General features: G+C 42.3%; 2 protein-coding genes across 5 annotated transcripts in view; one reads left to right on the top strand and one right to left on the bottom strand.

The window, feature by feature from the left end:
• Rtn4ip1 (reticulon 4 interacting protein 1) overlaps nucleotides 1-18,143 on the bottom strand; it is a 41,913-nt gene extending 23,770 nt beyond the window's left edge. The window contains exons 1-4 of one of the 3 annotated variants that reach the window (XM_041653730.1): nucleotides 17,680-18,143; nucleotides 11,418-11,569; nucleotides 9,120-9,188; nucleotides 7,952-8,076 (exon numbers count right to left, since the gene is read on the bottom strand). In XM_041653730.1, coding sequence (XP_041509664.1) covers nucleotides 7,952-8,076; nucleotides 9,120-9,188; nucleotides 11,418-11,543 — 320 coding nt within the window. In that variant the 5' untranslated portion in view covers nucleotides 11,544-11,569; nucleotides 17,680-18,143. The other 2 variants (XM_041653729.1, XM_041653731.1) reach the window with 2 other exon arrangements.
• Qrsl1 (glutaminyl-tRNA amidotransferase subunit QRSL1) overlaps nucleotides 17,779-22,820 on the top strand; it is a 32,977-nt gene continuing 27,935 nt past the window's right edge. For both annotated transcript variants that reach the window (XM_041653728.1, XM_041653727.1), the window contains exon 1: nucleotides 17,779-17,908. In XM_041653728.1, coding sequence (XP_041509662.1) covers nucleotides 17,885-17,908 — 24 coding nt within the window. In that variant the 5' untranslated portion in view covers nucleotides 17,779-17,884. The remainder of the gene's footprint in view (nucleotides 17,909-22,820) is intronic.

The raw sequence follows: 22,820 nt of genomic DNA, 5'->3' as shown, positions 1-22,820 counted from the left end.
GGCACCCACAGGGGAAGGGAAGAACAGATTCAAGTAGTCCTCTGACTCCATACATGTGCTATGGTGCATGTATGAACACACAGAGATACACACACACATACACACACACAGAATTTTAAAAATTTTTGAAAGAATCACCGCTTTGCATACTTTTACATACTTTTATTCTGGAATTAATTGCCTTCCTGGACTGCACGGTTTCAAATACCTCGAAAAGTGTACTGAACGGCAGTTTGGTGCTCTGTTACCAACAGAGGTGGAGGGGCATTGCACGTTTGTCTGCTCTCTGGCGCTATGTTAACTACTATGGGAGACTGTTCCATGAAAATGTTCTGAGTGCACACAGAGAAACAGCCTTCTGAGACTAAGTGCTGGGAGTGCCGCTGCTTGTCTGCCACTCTCATTACGGAACTGCTACTTATGGCCCTTGTCTTCGCTACCAGACAGTGTAGAATTTCACCACCTACTGCTAACTGGTGCACTGAACCTCAGAGCACACACTGTCTATAATCTTAACCCTGGTTTCATTTTTCCTGTCCCTTACTCAAATCACAGAGGCTGATTATTATCCTCTGTTAAATGTTAAAAGTTATTACTATAATTTCCAAGCCAGCTGCTCCTTTTGAAACACCATTAAATATAATTAAAAGAAGTCTCCTTGCAAATCATGCTCCTCTACAGGAGTTTTCATCTCACCACACTATCAATAGTGAAGAAAAGAAGAAACTCTGGAGCTTCTCACTCCTCCAAACTTCAATCTCACGATTCAAAGCCTTAGGAGCTCCTAAGTGGGAGAGGGGGTGGCACTCCTAGAACCCAGCACTCCGAGAGGTTGAGGCAGGTAAACCACAAGCCCAAGGTCAGCCTGGGCAGCCCAGAGAGACCCTGTCTCAAACCAAACTATGTAAACAAAGCAAACCTGTCACACAGATCATCTACCAATTAATTCACTCACAAAATATTTACCCTGACTTTCTGCTCATTATCTAAATTAGTGAAATTCTCCTTCAAGAAACTTCAAGTTTCTCTTTTACTCTATATTAAGACAGGGAAAAGAACAGGTCTGAGGCCTGGTAGTTTTTGAGTCAGGCGGCTATTTGTCTAAGAAAATGCCTTTTTGGTCGCCTAAGGATACCTTCCTAGGGAAGCTGCAGGCCAGCGGTCATTATTCTTAGGACACCGTGGCGTTACCCTGTGCCTGGTGGCTTGTCTGCCTTTAGTTTTCTTTTGAATAAGGGGATGGGGACAAAGAGAGTTCGTACATGGGGGTAGAGACACTCTGGGCACATGACAGGCTTACAGCCTCTTGTCTCTGTTCAGTGCGGCACCTACTTCTGCTCTGCAGGCACTGAGGGACAGACCTCCTATCACACCCCGCGCTGGCCTGGTCGGGGTTGACTCCAGCTCACCCCACCACTGTATCTTAAGCACTGCAGTAGCTACTGCCACCGGAAGACAGGGGTTCATTTCTAGGGGGCTGGAGACATGGCTGCTCTTCCAGAGGACTGGGGTTCAAATTCTAGCATCTACATGGCAGTTCACAACCGTCTGCAACTCCAGTTCCAGGGGGTCTGACACCTTCACACAGACATACATGCAGGCAAAATTCCAATGCATGTAAAAGAAAAATAATCATTAAAAAAAATTAAAGACTTCTAGTTTCTACCTGAGAAGATTAAAAGGATACCAAATATAATGGCTGCCTGAGGACTCAACTGTCAGACACATCTCTGATTCCTTCCTGTCATCTTGTCTCTTCCCCATAACCCTTAATCCAAAGCAGCTTCACTTCCTAAATAAGAGCAAAATTATCTCACAAAAGTAGGGCTTGAGAACCAAGTTAATCAACTAGTGTCAGTTACCAATGCTGCCACCTGAGGGCGCCCTCAAAGAGCAAAAGGCCAAGGAGCAGGCTCAAGAAGTGCTGGAGACAGTTGGGACACACAATTTTCTAGCTGTGCAAACTTTAGTTTTGCATAGGGTCAAGCAGGGTCTATCCTTTTTCAAATAAAGTAAATATACAAAAAGCACAGCAGGAAAAATGAATTCTAAAGCCAGCAATAAGCTGAGTGTTCCTGTGGCTAACCAACCTCTGTAGTCTGTAAAGTATCTCTGAGCCTAAGGCAGTGTGGCAGCCGCCTCCCTCACAACAGCCCCCAGGTGATGTTCCCGGAGCATTTCCTGACCTTGTTTGCTGTGATGGTCACACTACACATCAAATCCAACCAAAGCTGAAACCTGCTGTTTGTTGGTTTATGTCAGTGCTTCTCAAACCTCCTAACGCTGCAACCTCTAACACAGTTGATGTTGTGGGGACCCCAAAATATAAAATTATTTTCATTGCTATTTCATAACTAATTTTGCTACTGTAATGGCATGTGATGTAAGTATTTTTGGAGATAGAGGTTTCTCAAAGGGGTAGCGTGACCCGTAGGTTGAGAACCACTGGTTTATGTAGAAATAGCCTATGAAATATTACACTTCCAAGAGTACTTTAATTCAAAATTGTCCAGGCTTTTAGCACATGCCACTCACTTCCTAGTCCACACAGCTTACTCTGAAGATTCTGAGGACTGTACTAGTCACAGATCTAGAAAACATGGGAAAGTCGGAATAATTATTAGAATGCTATGCATTCTTCTTTGTTGTTGAGACAGGGTACTAGGTAGCCCAGGTTGGCCTCACACTGGCTGAGCAGCTGAGGGTGGCCTTGAACTCCAGATCCTCCTATCTCATCCTCCAGAGTGTTGGGATTACAGGCATGTGCCACCATAATTGCTTTCTTAATCTCTAAACTCTAACTTGCTGTCATTTCTGCCTAAGGTCTAAAGTCTCTCTAAGCAAGCATGAAGACACTAATGTCATGGTGCTTTCTCTGGAGACATGACTCAGCTGTTAATACTCGCTGCTCTTCCAGAGGACCTGAGTTCAGTTCCCAGCACCCATGCCAGTTGGCTTTCAACCACTCAGCTCCAGGGGTTCAGACTTCTGGACTCCACAGGTACCCTCACTCACGTGGTACACCCTCACACAGAAACAGACACACACAACCAAATCCAAACCATAGGGGAAGCAGATGGAGGGAGCAACCCTCAAGTTTCAGTTCTGTCTTGACCTACAGAAAGCTGGGCTGCAAATGCACAGATCTAAGCTCTGCCTCATTTTATTCTCAAAAGGAAACACGAAGGCTCAGATTCATGATGCAAAGGGGTGAGCAGAGGTGTAGTCTGGGATAGTGAAAATAACTGGTAATTCCAATGCAATTCCATCTTTTGCTTCTTTCTTTCCAATCCATATGTAACCGGCTTCTCTGACTCCCCATAAGATTAAGGATCCTCTATTAGATCCTAATGGCTAAGAAACAAAGTGTTGGAGGAGGCTGCTTGTTTGTCCTGGCCGCCCAGAACCAAAATAATCACACAGAAACTGTATTAATTAAATCACTGCTTGGTCCATTAGCTCTAGCTTCTTATTGGCTAACTCTTACATCTTAATTTAACCCATCTCCATTAATCTGTGTATGGCAACGTGGCTGTGGCTTACTGGCTAAAGTTCTGGTGTCTGTCTCCAGTGGGGGCTACATGACTTCTCTCTAACTCTGCCTTTATTTCTTCCAGCACTCAGTTTAGTTTTCCCCACCTACCTCTACTCCACCTTATCAGGCCAAGCCAGTTTTTATTGACCAATCTTATTCACCGCATACAGAGCGGAATCCCACATACAAAAATGATATTAAATCTGACTACATTTTCTACAGGTAAAAACAACAAGCTTTATGAACCACACTTCAGTTTCACGGGGTACATTTAAATGTGGGAGTGGGGAGACAGGTGAAACTGCAGCCGAATTACCCTAGCACAATGCACTCCCTACTTAATAGTCTCCGTCTCCTGCTAGAGTAAATGAGAAACTTTGAATGAGAGATACTACAGTTATAAAACAAACTAAGCAAATGTGACCAACACAGCCTGGATTTGTTTTCTTCTCTTCTACGTCTCTGTAGTTCAAACTGACATTTCCTAATTTACAGGACAGTTCATGTTGAATTAGACATTTGAAATGTAAATATATTTTCCCATGAAAACAAAGCTATTTGTATACATTGTGGAAATGTCCGCGGTAACTGTTTCTAACCAATAACGAATGAAGTACTTCAGACACAGGCTAACAATACTTCTATTGCCTATGATTATTTAGAATTTTGCCTAAACCTTGGATGGATCTTTTAAGTGGGACAGGCCCTGGGAAGAGGCTTGAATCACTAGCTCCTTGAGTCATACACAGAAACAGACTGAAGGAAGGGAAGCTGACGGACACGACGATGAGGAGTGTGTTCAAAGCGGGCTGCCACAGTCGAAGCCCCAGCCCTTTACTCACACAGGAGCCTGGCGGCAGAACTGCACAGGCATGTAGCTTTTGTACAATGCAATAAAACTAACACATGCCAATCCCAATCAGTTAGGATGGAGATCTCTTCCCACAACTCCACTTCCTCCTTCGTGATCACCATTCCCACCACCCCCACCTGAATACTAGATTCCAGTGGGAAGCTGACTTGGACCCAGTGCTCTCCCCATCACGGTTTCACATCTGAGGTTCTAGTTACCCTCCCAACTGTGGCCCCAAAGTAGAAAATTCAAAATTATAGAAATAAGTAATTCCCAAAGTTTTAAATAACTTTTACTAGAGCATACTGATAGACTTGTTCTATTTTAATCTGTGGATTCAGAATCCATTGGAGAATTTATGTCTTCATGGATAAGAGGAACTGTTATACATTTGCTTTGGATTTAATGGAAAACACTGTATGTGGTTCCTAGTCATTTCTGCATAGAAGTAAGTTCTTGCTAGCTGCTCTGGTTTAATAACACCTTCCAAGCCAGGAATAATAGGGAATAGGCCTGCAAACCCAACGCACATGAAAAGCCCTGGTGTCAATTACTGAGGCTCTTCAATGCATTTCATTCTAGCTAGTTCTCAGAGGGCTACATCAATTAACAAATCCAATCTAATATCACATTTAATGGCTTGGGGATAGCGAGATGGATCACTGGGTTAAGGCACTTGCCACTGAGTTTGTTACCCAGAACCCATGGGGTAGAGAAAACTAATTTCCACCTCCATATACATGTGGTATGCACATACTCTTGCACAAAAAGTAAATTAAATAAATGTAATTTAAATTCTGCTTAAATTTTAAAAATATATAATGACCTTAAATTTATTTATCTCACTTCTCAAAGTTCTTCTCACAACTTGGGATCTTACATTCAGACATTCAGAGGGAACAGTAAAGAGACTACAAATAACATGTGGCCACTTGGTGGGCAACAGCAGAGAGTAGAACCCAGGGCTCCAATTCCTCAGTACCACGTTTTTTCAGGCAGTAACAGTAAACCCTGTAGTTACCCATAAGTCAACAGCACACTGGGCATTCATGGTGATCAATCTAAGGAAACACAGTTCAAGTTCTGTACCCACATTGTTTTTACAATACATGAAAACATACTCAGGGAGACCCAGACCTGAAGAACAAGGTCTGTAGCCATACCATGCACCAGCCACATAGGCACAGTGAGCCCAGGGTCTTTAGGGGACCAAAACAATAAAGCCTCCAATAAGGGTATAAAAATCTGGATGATCTCTGCAGGTTATTAAGGAAGGAAGTCTGTGGTCAAATCTATTCAACTTAAACTATGTTTGACCAAAATGGCAACTTCAATAAAGATAACACATGAAAGCTTAAAAAGCAAGTTTGGCCTTTAGAATAAATATTTGCCTTTAATTCTGAGATAAATGGCAGTACTCCATCAGACAGTCTTTGAAATGCTTTCAGAAACAAAGCCTAAACCTCTACAAATTCAATTCTCTATTACCCACACATTAAGTTTAAAATGTAATATTTTATAATAGGAAAGCAGAATGACATGGACTTTATTTGTAATAAGAAATAAAAGAACTGTGGGGCTGGTAAGATGGGTAGTGGATAAAGTCACCTACCACCAAGACTGACGGCCTGAGCTCCATTCCTAATCCCACATGATAGAAGGAGGGAACCAACGCCTGCAGTACGTCCTCTGATAATGCACGCCATCTCCACCACATACACACAAACATAATCATTTTAAAAGAACTGTGCTATTTGATTCTGGTATCTGCTGAGGAATAATCCTGCACACTGTGAAAATGCGTTACTCTCATTGTTAATAAATAAACTGATTGGCCAGTAGCCAGGCAGGAATTATAGGCAGAACAACCACACAAAGGATGCTGGGATGAAGAAGGCTGAGTCAGAGGAGTCACCAGGTGGAAAGACAAGTAGTACACACAAAATGGAACAGAAGTAAAAGCCACGTGGCAGAATGTAGATTAATAGAAATGGGTTAATTTAAATGTAAGAGCTAGTTAATAATAAGCCTGAGCTATAGGTCGAGCATTTGTAATTAGTATCAAGCCTCTGTGTGGTTATTTTGGAGGTAGTGGTCAGGGCAGGAAAACTCCACCTACAGGTATCACCTGCAACTCTCCCTTTCAGTCACCAACTAACTGGTTCAGAATACCTACTTTTCTACCAAAAAAATAAAAATAAAATAAAGAATTTCACTGTCAATTTTCTTTGTAAAAGAATGTTTCTTACATTTATTTATTTCTTGAGGGAGGAAAGTGTTCGCCTTTTACCACATGGGCCCCAGGGGTGAACTCAGGTTGTCAGGCTCAAGGGCAAGCACCTTTATCCACTGAGCCTTCATACCAGGCCCTATGTCAGCTTCCTAAACTACAAAGTACATTGTAATGTCCTTGTTAATATCAGAAGCCACCATTTATTGAGTGCCACAAGTTTTACATGCTTTATCTCATTTACTCTTCAAAACAAAACTCGGAGAAATCAATTGAACAGGTCCCTAGCTATGGATAGCAGAATCAGAACATACAGGAAAAGATGGCAGCCCTCCCCCCCAGTGTACTTCCGAGCCACTGTGGTTATCTGTACTACACACGCTTACAACACGCATAACTATGATCAAGTTTATAATAAAGAATTTGTAATTTATAAACAATCTAACAATATACTGTAACAGAAGTCACATGAATGTGAGGTTTCCCTTGTGCTTCTAAATATCTACTCTCCTGAGCTCGTCCTCTCTGATCATGGGAAACTACAGAGGGTGAACACAGATGATGAGGACAAATGAACTGAGACACTGCCACTGTACATTGCTGACCTAAACAAGCATATATCCCAGTCACTGGAGCACCAGAACTGCCCTCCAAGATGCACATGCTGAGCCCAAGAGAACTCAAGAGTATTCAACAGCATTCGTAGCCCCATTAAAATACACAAACCAGTGAGCAAGTCCTGGTTGGGAGAAAGCACAGCTCTCAGCTTGGCACATCCCTTACAGAATGCAGGAGGTTCGCACCCTTCCTAGAAGCCTCACAAAATCTGGCTCTTGTTAGAGGCTCACAGAAAAATTTTTGCCCCAGGGCTCAAGAGATGGCTCAGCTGTTAAGATCGCTTTGTGCTCTTGCAGAGGACACAGAGTCCTTTCAGCGCACACACTTGGTGGCTCACAACCACCTGTAACGCCAGTACCAGGAGATCTGATGCTTTCTTCTGGCCAAGGTACTGACGTGCATGTGGTGCACATAACCTCACATAGGCACCCAGGCACACACACACACGCATGCACACACGCACGCACAAACATGTACAGAAAAAAAGTTTAAATGCCCTAATATAGGAGACTCAAACTCCTAGATAGCTCAGCTATATGTCTTTTAAAATCCCCCATTTGATTCAGCTGACAATCCACAGACTGAGGCTTTAAAGTAAAATGTGACAAATGTTAGCATAACTGGTCACACAGCTAACGGTGATCTCAACACAAACAGATCTGCTGTGAAGGACTAGAAGAAAGAAAAGGGAGCTTCAGCTGTCACCATCACTTACCGTTTTCCCATGCAATTCTTGGCATTCAGGCCACCAACCTTGTTTATGGCAGACCAGGCTGTGAGAGCCACATACGGCAAAGAGGCAGCCTGAGTATGAGTGAGCGATTTGGGCTTGTGCGAGACCTGCAGTGAAAGATAACGGTGAAAACTAAGCAGGAGCTTACACGCCTATATACACAGCTAAGCGCTTACCATCACAGGAAAACAAGAATTTTCACAGAGAAAAACGGTAAAAACTAAGCAGGAACTCACACGCCTATGTACACAGCTAAGCGCTTACCATCGCAGGAAAACAGGAATTTTCACAGAGAAAAACGGTGAAAACTAAGCAGGAACTTACACGCCTATATACATAGCTAAGCGCTTACCATCACAGGAAAACAGGAATTTTCACAGAGAAATTTACAAACTACTCCTGGGTTCAGTGTTTACTGCACACCCTACTCCAAAGCTGGCCTGAGAATAGTCTCCAAACAGCTCTTTACCTCTATCAAGAGGCTCAGTGATGTTTTGCAGACTACATTATTAGATATACTACTTTACTGCCTATTTAAAAAAAGACCATATATAATAATCCCAAGTATTAGACATACTACTTGACTGTTTATTTAAAAAGAACATATATAATAATCGTGCTAGTCCTGACTATACTCAGAGATAAATTCAAATAAGCCTCAAACCCTGATAAACACATTTTAATTTGTTTTTGATACCAACTGCTTCCTTAATTCTGTTTCTAAAATGTAATGTTTCTAGAATTTTTTCTATCCTAATAATTCCCAATGCCCAGTAACTCCTAATTCCTCCTCCAGGCTCCCTCTGTTAATCCTTTTCTTCTATTAACTGTTAGGTCCCCTGACTATATTAGATACTTCCATGCCTCTCCCTTGGGTATAAATGGTTCATACTGGGTAGAGCAAAGAACACTGTAGGTTCTAAACCTCAGCCCAAGTCTCTGCTCTTCGGATATAGACAACTGCTCAGCAGGCAACGCTAATAAATAAACCGAATAGTTTTAACTCTTTCAAAGTCTCCTGGTCTTCATTTTAGCTCTCTCAACATTGCCTGTAAAACACGAAAGTAATCTGAAGACATCACTAACTTTCCAGACGCCTACCAGTCTTCCTTACAGTTAAGCATTTCAGCAGAGGCGGCGCGGGAGTTACCTCATTCCCACTGACCACGACAAATTCTGACAAAGTGCCTTGTTTCCAAGGAGGAACTGCAGCCCAGACCTGAAATGCAGATGTGCAGCTTTATTAGAACAGCCATGTCTGACCACGCTAAGCATGAAGGTATCCCCTAAGACAGGGCTACCCAGAGCGGGAGGGGGGGGGGGGGCTCCAGTGCAAAAAGCTAAGTTTCACAAGACACCAATTCATTGCTGAGTATGATTCTGGATTTATCAACTCAGACCACACTGGACATACAAACTAATATACCTGACGCATTCTGCTAGACTCTGCCGGAGAACTACGACTTACTAGCCGTGGCTTTTTTTTATTTACTTATATGTATTTTTGAGACAGGATCTCATCAGATAGCACAGGATGACCTCAAACTTTTAATCTTCTCATCTCTGTTGTGTGATATTCACAGTGTTCTGACAAATAAAGCTTGTTTGGAGTCAAAGTGGGGAGCCGTCACTAGCTGACCATAGCGGTTTGGAGGACTGTAGAGAGAGGAGACAGGAAGTGATAAGGTGGGGCTGAGACAGGATCTGGGTCTTTTGGACAGATTTGAACGCAAGAGATAGGAAGCAACTGGCAGCTGCTCCTGGCTCTCTGATCATTCAGGGTTTATCCAAATATTTGACTCTCAATTTTTTTTATTGATAAAGATTAATTATCACTTCACATCTCAGACTCCTTAGTGCTGGGATTACAGGAAAACCACACTATTCCCAGTTGCCTGTGCACCACTTTATAGCTGGGCTTCCTCAACTGCAAACTGGCTGGTTGTACTGACTAACAGGGATTATCTTCTCTGTGAAAAGAAACCAGAACATGCTATTATTATGAGTCCACTACTAACTCTTGGCATAAACATCCAAAGTGACAAGTGATAGCTTATATCAAACTTTAGCTATTTCAAAACCAGCTAACCAATAAGGGACAAACTGTCATTTAAAGACTCAAGCAAAATGAATCCTCCTAATCCTTTGATGTAGGATTCCCCTCTGTATGCTCTGAATATGTTTTATTACCATTGGTTAATAAAGAAGCTCCTTTGGCCTATAGCAGGGCATAATATAGGCAGGCAGGAAAACTAAATTGAATGTAGGGAGAAGAAGGTAGAGTCAGGCAGATGCCAGGCAGCTGAGGAAGGAGAAAGATGCCAGTACCTTACCGGTAAACCATGAGCCTCTTGTTAAAATATAAAATAATAGAAATGGGTTAATTTAAGATATAAAAGCTAGCTAGGAATACACCTGGGCCAGTGTGGCAATTAATATGGTTTTTCTGTGTGATTATTTGGGTCTGGGTGGCCGGGAATGAGAGTGCAGACTCTGTTTACAATCCTACGTGTTTTTAAAGTCTTACAATTCTTAAGAATTTAGAAATTTAGAAAATTCAAGTATAAGCTGAGCATGTGGCTCATGTCTGTAATATTAACACTAAGGAGGCCAAAGTATTACAAGTTCAAGATAAGCCCGAGCTATATAGTGTGTTCCAAGCAGCAAGACCCTGTCTCACAAAAAAGAAAAAGAAAAACAACCAAACCAAGAAACAGGTGCCCTGCCCAAGGCACATACGGAAAAGACAAATGGTCTTGCAGTCTATTTCCAAAGAAAGGAAGTAGGATAGCCTGGAAACACACACCTGCAATCTCAATTCTTGGGAGGTGGAGAAGGATTAGAAGCACAAAGTCATCCTCAGCTACAAACTAAATCCGAGACCCAGCTATACGCAATCTAAAATAATTTTGAAAGAATAACCAGTAAGAGAGCTGGGCAGGGTGGCATGTGCCAGTAAGCCTAGCATTTGGGAGGTCGACACAGCAGAATCACAGGTTCAAAAGCACCCTGTGGTGGTCTGAAGGAGAATGGTCCCCGCAGGCTCATATATTTGCATGCTTAGTCGCCAGTTGATGAACTGTTTGGGGAGGATTAGGAGGTGTGGCCTTGATGGAAAAGGTGTGTCACTGGGGATGGGCTTTAAGGGTTAAAATCCCATCTAGGCCCAGTGCCTCTTGGATCAGGATGTAAGCTTTCGGCTCCTTCCCCAGCTTGCCTACCTGTGTGCCACCATGATCCCACCGTGATAAGAGACCAACCCTCTACAACTATAAGCCAGCCCCAATTCAATGCTTCCTTTTATCAGAGTTGCCTTGGTCGTGGTGTCTCTTCACAGCAATAGAACAGTGACCAAGACACTTACAATGCATGTGTCTGAGTTACATGAAAACCAGATGAAAGCAGAAGGAGAGGGAGGCGAGACGATGAGGAGGAAGGATTAACTCACCTCATCTCCAGGCTGGAAATACTTTACGTCAAGCCCACACTCCATCACCACGCCAGACACATCCCGACCCAGAGTCAGAGGAAACTCTTCTCCTGTGGTTCTTATATGCAAAGGATCACGCTTCATATTTAAGGCCGTCGCTCCATAACCACCTACGAAACACAATGGACCTGCTTCTTAAAGGAAAAGGTCAGAGTGACTTTAAAATACTATAGCACACAGTCAGATCAATGTCATATGCTCAAACGGAGACTCTAACACAACCACACAGTTTTGCCACCACACAGTAAAGTGTAAAAACAACGGGGTGTTGTTCCTTTCAAAGAAAATTACTTAGAAAGCTGCAATCGCTAAAACCACAATTGCTCAAAGTCCTTTGAAACTCAAACTGCAAAACTGCCTTCTGGAGTTTTAGAATCCTCTTTTATATAATTGCTCTTTGAAGATGGTATCTCTATTAATTTACTCATTTGCAAACTTTTTAAGTATTTAGACAAGATTTGCTGTGTAGCCCAGGCTAGCCTTAAACTCCTAACCCCCCTCAGTCAAAATGCTGGGACTATAGAGATGTGTCCCCACACTTGAATGAATTTTTTACGAGCAAAGACATTTAGTACTATGTCTGGTAAAGAAGACAAACGTTCAGGCTGTTAAAGAATTCATGTATATTAAAGTGCCCGATACTAGCACTCAATTATGAGTTTAAGAGTCTCCATTTCCTAAAAAATCTACCTAGAATAATGATTTTGAGTAAGTGCAAAGAATTTTAGTGGAAAAGAGCCACTGAGCTACATTTGATGTGTCTGATCAGGCCAACTGCATTATACCTGTGGGGTAGGGTGCACTGGTTTGGGGTTTTTTTCTTTGTTTTCGAAACAGAGTCCCACTGTGTAGCCTTGGTTGACCTGGACCTGCTATGCAGACCAAGCTGGCCTCACAGAGATCCATTTGCTTCTGCCTCTCCAGTGACAGGACCAAAGAAAGATGTGTGGTACTACACAAGGCTCATACCATTTTCTTTTAAGGATATTTACACAGAAAACAGGTAAGTAAAGTTGAAACCATTCTTTTAGTCCAAATAAATTAACTGCTCTATCTGCAATAATAATCCAAAGTAATAAATGGGCCTAGATACTTCAGAAGAGTTCTGAAAGTCAAGGTCTTTAAAAATATTTAATGCCGGGGGCTGGAGAGATGGCTCAGTGGTTAAGAGCATTGCCTGCTCTTCCAAAGGTCCTGAGTTCAATTCCCGGCAACCACATGGTGGCTCACAACCATCTCTAAAGAGGTCTGATGCCCTCTTCTGGCCTGCAGACATGCACACAGACAGAATATTGTATACATAATAAATAAATAAATATTAAAAAAAAATATTTAATGCTAGCTGGGCGGTGGTGGCGCACGCCTTTAATCCCAGCACTCGGGAGGCAGAGGCAGGCGGATCTATGTGAGTTCGAGACCAGCCTGGTCTACAAGAGCTAGTTCCAGGACAGGCTCCAAAACCACAGAGAAACCCTGTCTCGAAAAAACCAAAAAAATAAAATAAAATAAAAAATAAAAAATATTTAATGCTGTTTTCCTATAAGATCAAAAGCAGATAAGAGACTCTAAATAAAACAGTGGCAGAAAAAGAAGTAATAATAATCACAAAGTTATATGCTGTGTGAATGATCCACTATAAAAGAAAAGAGAAATGCAGGAGAGGACAGATAACCCCAGTTAAGTGAGGGAGGATGTGATCAAGACCAGCGGAAGGTTGGCCTTAGGTGGGCAGTGACAATCTAGCGGCAAAGTGAAGAGTAGATAAGCAGAGATGCAGAGTCGTTTTTCTAAAGAAAAAAAAATCAAGGCACTTGGGAGGAAATGAAAGTTGGGATAGTCCCAGAAAAATATAAGCTGGTGGTCCCTACACCAACATTCCACATTTGCCATCTGGCCAGCTAGAACTGCACTCCACAGAAAATGCCCACAGTGCACATCACAAAGGGCATTTTTCCTGTCTTATATTTATTTCCCCTCTGCTAAAACATAAGCAGTTTACTCACTGAAACCCTTTGTGGCTTGAGAACATAAGTGTACATTTTGCCTTGGCACAATTTAGTTGTAAAGCTGCAAAACGGTTTCGGCCCTTTCTGAGGGCCCAAGCCAAAAGTTCAGATTCTTTTCAACCATTTTCTTAATAACCCTAATATGTTAATATGCCTAACCCTAATATACCAAGAGTAGCCAGGTCCAGCTAACCTCATCTTACCAGAATACAGCCAGCTTGTAGTAAGAAATGGAAACCGTTTGGGGACAAAATGGGGTTTAAGCTTGTCATCCCAGCTGCAGGTGGTAGCACACACACCTGGATCTGGAACACAAGCAGGAGGGGCAGTAGTTCAAGCTCTTCCTCAGACACACAGAGTCTGCAGCCAGCTCAGTCCAGCCCACAAGAGTCTCTTAAGAAAGACAAGAGTGCCTCTCACTAACACAGGCTTGGACTTGACCAGAGTTGGGCTAATTTAGAAAATCCCCAAGATGTCATCAATTTCAGTTCTTTTTATCCCATCTAAACAAATCAAACTTTGTTTTATTTGCCATTGGCTATACTACTTTAAAATTATTCATAAACCAGGCGGTGGTGACACACACCTTTAATATCAGCACTTAGGAGGCAGAGGCAGGCAGATCTCTGTGAGTTCGAGACCAGCCTGGTCTACAAGATCTAGTTCCAGGAAAAGCTTCAAAGCTACAGAGAAACCCTGTCTTGAAAAAGCCAATAAATAAATAAATAAGTCATTGCTTTAGCCATATCTATGATTTATAGTTTTATGTCAAACAGCAGTGGCCATTAAAAAAACAGCCTTTATCTGTCAAAATAGATGTGTGTCTTGTTTTCTTCTCAAGGGAAATAATTAATTTTCTAATCAAATATTACCTAAAGCCACCATATAACACTTTCTCAAAAAGCATCCATAGGCTGGGAGATAACTTGCAAATAGTATTACTCAGACAAATTATAAGATACTAGATCATCTCAAAAATACTCTATAAAAGTAAGATGTGCTATGTTATTATATGCAACAACAGCCTAGAAAGATCTGAACACAGCCATTCTATTGAAATGAAACTGTACACAACACACATTGTGTACTTATAAAACAAAACTGCCTTCAAGTCTAATGAAAAAATAAATTAAAAATTTAAAATGAAATAAAATATCATATCCAACTAGGAATCACAATTACTACATCAGCACAAAACTAGAGGGAGAGAGATATAACTCATCCCCCAGCACTGAAGAAAAAGTTAAACATAGACAATTGCAAAAGGTATTTTTAATTGTAATTATTATTATTATTATTATTATTATTATTATTTTGGTCCAAGATGGCCTTGAACTCCTGTCTCTACTTAATAGTTTGTTGACGTTTTGTTTGTGTGTTTGTTGTAATACCTTGGCCAACCTCAGACTTCCACTAGTAGAGAATGACCTTGACCTTCTGGTCGGCAACCTTCAGTTTAAGAAAGGGCGCTACACAGGGCAGGCAGGTGCTTTTGTCAACTCTTACCCCAGTTTCAGGAGTTTTCCAGTTACAAACATTTTTTTTTTGGTTTTTCGAGACAGGGTTTCTCTGTGGCTTTGGAGCCTGTCCTGGAACTAGCTCTTGTAGACCAGGCTGGTCTCGAACTCACAGAGATCCGCCTGCCTCTGCCTCCCGAGTGCTGGGATTAAAGGTGTGCACCACCACCGCCCGGCTCAATTACAAACATTTTAAGACTCCAAACCTTTCTCCAAATCTCTTTCTCTAAGGAAAAGCTACTAGTAGTTATTCTGCAGGTAAAGGAAACAAAAAGTAATTCTGGAATACTTTACTCAAATATCCACAGTATTGCCAAGATAACATGTAGTTCTCGTTGTTGGCTGTTGCTGTTAAGGCTGGTGATCTTGCCCAGGGACGTACCACACAAAAGAATTACTATTGAGCTCTACCTCTGGTCCTGATAAAAAATCTGATGGAGACGTGTTTAACTCTTATTAAATATTTGAAATCTAGTGTCTTTTGCATAAACAGCTCTTATACCCCAGTAACCTCTTTGGAGGTAAATCCGGTGCTATATCAACTACTGCCCATGTGAGCAGTTCACATATGGAACTGTCTCTCAGTCATTTCATACTTTACTCCTATTTTAATTCTGTATTTACTGTATTTTAAAATAAAAATGTTTAGCATTTGTTCAAGTTTCTGATTATATGATTATAGCTCCTATAAAAGCCCAGTACTTTTTAGACACAAATGAGACTTGAAGCCAAACTTAAGAATTGCTACTCTATCGCATCATTTCTGGCAAAAAAGTAAAGTTGGTTTTAACATTTTCTTCTATTTTTAACTTAATCTGTAAGCAGATAATGCACACATCTTTGCGTAACAGAGAAATTAAGTTAGCCTCACAGTACGCCATATCTGAGAGCTGCTTCTGGGGCCTTGAAGGCAAATGAAGACCCACACACAAACCCTTCTGAACCCAGGGTTACACACGGCAGCTCCCTTAAAGACTGGGAGGTTACGTGTCTGGGAATCAAGACTGACATCAGTCATCTTAAAACATGTTCATCTCCAGAAGACACAGACTGAGCGCCCACAAGCATGACAATATTTTTGCCAAATTTTTCCAGAGTTCAAGTAATTCATAAATACAAACCAATCCGTTCACTATTATAATAGAACCACAGTACAGGCTATAAGAAATGCTCTCTCCAAACTTTTCAACGTGGCCCAGCAAGAGAAAGCAGGCTGATATTATCCCAATTTCAACAGGTGTATAACAAGAAAACCCATCTTAGCTTCAGAGGGCAAAATGCAATATGAGAAATGAGAACACGGGGCCCATATCCTGGACTCCTGTTCTGTTGCTTGGTTCCCTAGGCCTGAAACAGAAGCTGTGAATAACTGGAGAGCAAGGAGGATACAGGAATTATATATATAAACCCAAACTCGGAACCAATGGGGAAACATAGCCAAACTCTGAAACCTATGCCTGACCCTAAGATTACCACCCAGTAAATTAACTTCAGGTACCACTTCTCAGTCCCAATTCGCAATAGAAAGGAAGCAATCAAACACACTTAATAAAAGATTAAAGTGTTCCTTAGCTATTGTGGTTTCAAATTTTTGGAACTACTTAACAGGGATGTTATCAAAAGACCTACCCGACTCTGGAGGGCTCTACGTGCATGGCACTTTCCACCAAGCCTGATGGCTGGAGTCTAATTCCTGGGGAGCAAACGGTGGAATGAACCCACTTCCACCTGTTGTCCTTTGACCTCCACTTGAGCACTGTCCCACGCCCCCAAACACAAAATAAATAAATGTAGCAATAATAAACCTAAATGATTCCTTTATGCCAATACTTGCCATCCCAGGACCGGAGGGCAGGGCAAGCAGAGCTGCCCGAGTGGAGACTGCAGAGTACAATGAGTTGAAGGCCAGCTTGAAGTAGATAGTAAGCTCGTCTTAGAAACACACAAAACCACACAAACAAAACACCTGCACGTCTAATGAAATTTTGATTAAAAAAAAAAAAGACTGGACAACTTACTTCTCATATTAACATCTATAGGATTTACACTGGCAGCATGGACTTTGATAATGACTTCGTTTGGATAGTGTATGATAGGTAACATCATGTCCTGTGTGAACCGAAGAACGTCATTCTTTCCATATTTATCTATCACCCAAGCGGGCATAACAGTGCCTCTCGCAGGCGTAGTACTAATCTCTCTAAATGGCCTCTTTGGGATAACTTTGCTTCTCCAGTAGCAGGCGGCGACGGCGGCACATGCACTTCTCCTAAGTACACAAGACTTCAAAACCTCCATCCTGAGAAGGGATGGAGCCGCGTCCTCAAAAAAAAAAAAAAAAAAAAAAAAGGAAAAGAAACCACCTGGAGTGGGTCAAACTAGCCCCACTGCAATCAATTCAGCCAAATACAGCTAAACCCACTGTCAATTAAAGGGAGAGGAGCTTCCAGAAACGAACTCAACCTAAAGAAGCAATGGAAGGAGGAAAATAGGCTACAATGCTCCCCACATCAGAGAGGCTCCAGTTGACGTCCAGTCGATATTCTGTCCATTGCCCCTTCCTTTCGCTCTCCTCCCCCTTAAAGAAAAAACCGAACAAGCAGGGAGCCCTCGGCGGGGCGAGCAAACTGCATTTGCTCTTCCTTGGCGGCAGTCTGGAATCCAGTCCCAACGCGACCCCAGCCCCGGTCTCCTTGCCTGTCCGCGCGCCGCTGCGGCCCGGAGCGCCGACCAATCGCGTGCAGAGATCATTTCCGCAGCTGGGAGCTCGACCAATCCAAGCGCTCGGTGTTGAAAAGGCCCGTGAGGATCCAAGATGTCTGCGCCCATGCACTGCTAGTGGCTGACGGAGACTTCTTCCTCTGCTCAGGGCCCCTCTGGTACCGGACTGAACCCAAGGACTATGCTGGGCCGGACTCTCCGAGAAGTGAGTGGGAGGTGGCCCGGAGGGAACCCGGGAGGGCGGAGACACTCGAGGACCCCGAGGTCAAGGTCGCCCCGGGTCACCCGGCACGGCTCAGCCCGCCTGGCCGCCTACATTCCTGAGTGGCCAGAGGGATTCGAACCTATCACTTTTAGGCAGTTCACCACCATACCCGTCCCGTCAGGAGAAATGTTTGCACCGCTGAGCCGTGGGGTGGAATTACATTCCTCCTGCGCGATTTGGGGAAGGTTTTCACCCTCTCCCAGCTGTGCTCGCTTAGGGGCGTGGCGAATTTGCAGCATGCAAAATTCCAGCGAAATAATTGGTGGCTCAAAGAAAAGCTGCATTCTGTATCTTTAGAGACTCCCAAATAACTAGGATCCCTACCACTACCGTCACTCCTGGACATAACATTTGAACCCCTGCGAAAGCTGTAGGTCGCAACCTATATATAGCAGAAATTTTGACAGTACTTTAAAGGAGGCGGGGATGTGAGAGACAGGGAGATTTAAACGTTGTGAATCTAAGGTGTTTCTGAAGCACTCACCGATGCTTCCTCCCGACTTCACTGCAGCAAGGTTCAGAACACTGTTTGCAGTCCCCACTGATAGTGGCAGAAACATCGCAAGTCAGAATCAAGAATATTGTGTGTTATGAATAGCAGCGGAATTTTGTGTGTGTGTGTGTGTGTGTGTGTGTGTGTGTGTGTGTTATGAATTGCAGTGGTTCTTTTCTTTTATCCATATATGCAGCTTCTCTAAGCTTGTAGAAATGTAACTTTAATTGCAGGAAGCAAAAACTTTTAATATTTTCCTAAATATTTCCTCAGCTTGTATGAAATTCGTATATCTTTCGATTTTATTGTGTTAAGGTTCTTGATTCTAAAAATGGCTGTTTGAGTTATTGGCTTGAGTTTGACTTAAAAATTATTAAATGAATTTTGATGTGAGATTATTCAGCTATTTCTGATATAGCCCTAAACATGGTCCCGTCATTTTGTGCAGAGTATTTTGCAAAGGGTGTTCTCAGCACTCTGATAATTTTCAAGTCGAAATATTGGTAAACTGAAAAACATCAAAGCAGCTACATCCTGCAGTATCAAATAGTCCGCCAAGATTTAATTATTTATTTAAAAACAAACAAGCATGTGCAAATTTGTTTTAATCTTTGATAATAAAATTATGTTTACCAAAGAATTTTTAAAATATTTATTTTATATGTATGGCTATTTTGTCTGCATACATATCTGCACGCCAGAGGGCATCAAATCCCATGGGACTAGACAGTTGAGAGCTGCCATGTGGGTGCTGGGAATTAACTCTAGACCTCTGGAAGAGCAGCCAGTGCTCATAACTGCTGAGCCACCTCTCTAGCCCCCTCCCAAACTCTTTTAAAATAAATTCATTTATGACTTATCAATAAATGATTTGTATACCTTCTTTACATACCAGTATACCAGGGTTTTGAAAAAATGCACTGGCAGAAAAGGACTGTGAGTGGAAAAGCTTAAGGAGCCCTGCCCTAGACGCTTGCTGGAGAGTTCTTCCAGGTGCCCCATGACACACGCTAAAGCAAAGGTGCCACTGTTCCATGCCAAAAAGAAAGCAAAACCCCAGAGCGTAACTGTTATCCATTGGCCTGTAGACTGTCCTTCACCCCACACAGTCATTAGATCACTAAGCCCTCTATAGTCTGTTCTGTGATTTTTAATATGGGTCACCTGGCTTTGCTTGAGGCTAAACTCTCCATCTTTGCCACAGTCTGCTTGCCCATGCAGAATCACCTGGGGCCTTGGTTAAAACTTCACCTGGTTCCCACTCTAGATTTACAGACAGATCTGTGTGATTAAAGCCCAGAGTATGTGGCTTACTAGGGTCTCTGGGTCGATTCTGATAACTCAGTATTGCGTCCCTGTCCTGCCTACCATTTTTCTTCTGTTTCTCCATTAGGGAAGTTTCTCACCCTGGCAGCATTTCAGGAATTATAAATTGTAATGAGACATTTAAATCCATAGGCTTTTAGTAATACTTTACTCCAAAATACATTTTGTTTTGCTATTCTATGTTGTATGTGACATATCCTACTGTTAGTGAAAAATCAAATTTGTTCTTTTCTTTTTCTCTCTCTCTTTGTTGTTGAGACAGAATCTTGTGCCCAGGCTAGCCTTGCCAAATTTGTTCTCTAAAAGAGTGGGGACTCCCTAAAACTTACTTAAGATACAACCTATAAAAACAATATGGTCTGCTTTTTCTCTCTTAGGCATCTTTGGTGGAAGAGAGAGATGTGTGTGTATGCTACCCCTTTTTGACACTGAATGAACCATTGTAAAAACAACATTTATTTCATGGGGGGAAACCCATAACAAGGGAGTTGGCCCAAAGGAAGACCAAGAAGTTGCCTTGACATGACTTTTACTTACAACTCCTTTGACAAATATTGCTAGTGCCTACTGTATTCAAAGACTGTTTGGTAGTTATTTTACCAGGCGAAAAAGAATATTCTGTCTACTTTATAATTTTTCCACATTCCTGTCCTAATGCTCGAAACTTTACTAGTTAGATTTAAATCAGTACACATTCGCTTTTTAATGTGTGCAGATGCCCGAGAGTAGTGAAAGATTCATTCTTCATGTTGTAGTCTTGTAGTCTATCAGTTGAATCGGTTCTCTTATTTCCTAACACTGTAGGTGAGATAATTGATTAAGAAAGAGAAATTATGCTGGTGGGGCAGCTAGAGGAAGAAGCTCGAAACTGTGAGCATTTGAGGCAATTTAGGGGCTATTAATGGAGCTTAGGACAGCAGAAGAACCCAGGGACAAGGCACCAGGATGTGGTGCTAGATGAGAGGTAAAACCCAGGAGGGGTGGCAGCCACAGCTTCAACCTCAGGTGAATCTCAGTGAGTCTCAATTCCAGGGCAGCCAAGGTTACATAGTTATCAGGAATCACCTTTTTGGGGTGACTCTTGCCGCGGTCCTAGCCTGCAGTGGGTTCATAAATTCTAGGGTAGGGGCGTGAGGATTAGAATAATTAGGCCAAAAGAACAGAGATATAGGAGAAAGATGAGACAGAAACAGGGAGGGAAAATCAGAGAATACTGAATCCTCCTCGTTTATTCTTCCAGAAGCTTGCCTACTTCACTCCAAAAGGGGAGGGAGGGAAAGGCAACAGACTTCATTAGCGTGACACAAGGAATAGGCTTGAATTCTCCCACCTTTCGTTCAGGTGGAGCAGATCTACTGCAACACTCAAAATACTAATTAACCACACCCTAGGCCAGGATCTCTCATTTGTAGCCACACCTGTTGTAGAGCAAAAAACAAGCTCAAACTCTGTGACCTTCAGACAAGGTGGAACAGGCTCAGGTGTGTGTGTGTGTGTGTGTGTGTGTGTGTGTGTGTACACACATACACTGACAGTAGTTACCTAGACATATTTAGGATGGTTTAGCTCTTAGCGTACTCTATCCTGGCATGATCCCAGTTTTCTTGGCATTAGACTCCAAGCTACTGCAATTAATCCAATAGTTTGTATGGGTTAGCTTCTCAGAGTTCTAAACTAAAAAGATTTTGTCTTAGTCAGTATTCCATTGCTAGGAAGGGACACCATGACCGCAACAACTCTTATAAAGGAAAGCCTTTAATCGGGCTGTCTTAGAGTTCAGAGGTTTAATCCGTTACCATCATAGCAGGGAGCATGGAGGCACACAAGCAGACATGATGTATACAAGTAGCTGAAAGTTGTATATCCAGATCCACAGACATCAGGAAGAGAGTGACACTGGGCCTGGCAAGGGCTTTTGAAACCTCAAAGCCTACCCCTAGTGACACTCTTTCTCAAACAAGGCCACACCTACTCCATCAAGACCACACCTTCTAACCCTTTCAACTACTGCCACTCTAATTCAAATGATGAGCCTGTCACCACAGATCCATCACTATAGTAGATTCCCAGTTTTAAACAGCTGTCCTCCCACTAATGTTCAGTGAAGGCCTCTCTTCCAGGCACTAAGGATTGGTTGAAGACAGAAGCTCTTCCCCTGTTAACACAACACTGTTTTTAGATAGGAAAATAATCATGAATAAGTTTTCTTCTAACGTTAAATGATATAATTTCAGATAGTGTAAGTACTGAGAAGGAAAGTTAAGCAAATTACAGGGAGAGCATAAGTGGAGTTGGATAGTTTAGGCAGAGTGGCTGTGGAAGGCTTCTTTGATTTAGTGCATGGTGTTTAATAGAGGCTAGGAAGGAAGGGCGGGTCTGGAAGAGCTGGGATATAATGTTCTGGACAGATGGAAGAATGAGTGCACACCAAGAAGCAAGAGCAAGTTAGACACAGTCAAGCCATCATGAGGTCAGCATGCCAGGAGCACATCAGCTAGGAGGCTGGAGAAAGATAGGTCAGAGAGACAAGATGCCCATAATAGGGAGAATGATTTGACTCCGAGTACAGGACAACCTCTGGACAATTTCAAGCTTGGCATTGGCTTTAATTTTATCTTGTGCGTATGACTGTCTGGATGGCTCCGAGACCAGAAGAGGAGGTCTAGTTCTCTGGAACTGTAGTTACAGTTTTGAGCCACCATGTGAGTGTCGGGCCCAAACTGTGGTTCTCTGCAAGAGGAACAAGTGCTCTTAACCACTGAGCCATCTCAACTGTCTTAATTGCCTTTATCTAGGGAATTCTCATTTGAAAAATAGTTACTTTTTCACCATGAATCCCTTATGTTATCTGTAGGTTAATGGAATGGTTCTATACTTTATTGAAAGGGAGTAAACATCATAGCCATATACAAAGAAGAAATGGGATTTAGTGGCTCTGAGAGCTGGTTTTAGAAACAGGATCAGGTCTTGGTTGAATCTCAGCTCTGCTTTTTTCTAATTCTGTGACCTCAAGCAAGTAGTCATTTCATCTGT

The sequence above is a fragment of the Microtus oregoni genome, unplaced genomic scaffold, assembly GCF_018167655.1.
Source record: "Microtus oregoni isolate MIOR12 unplaced genomic scaffold, Mior012 000006F_ref0000085, whole genome shotgun sequence".
Lineage (NCBI taxonomy): Eukaryota > Metazoa > Chordata > Mammalia > Rodentia > Cricetidae > Microtus > Microtus oregoni.
This window is presented reverse-complemented; position numbering and strand designations above follow the sequence as displayed.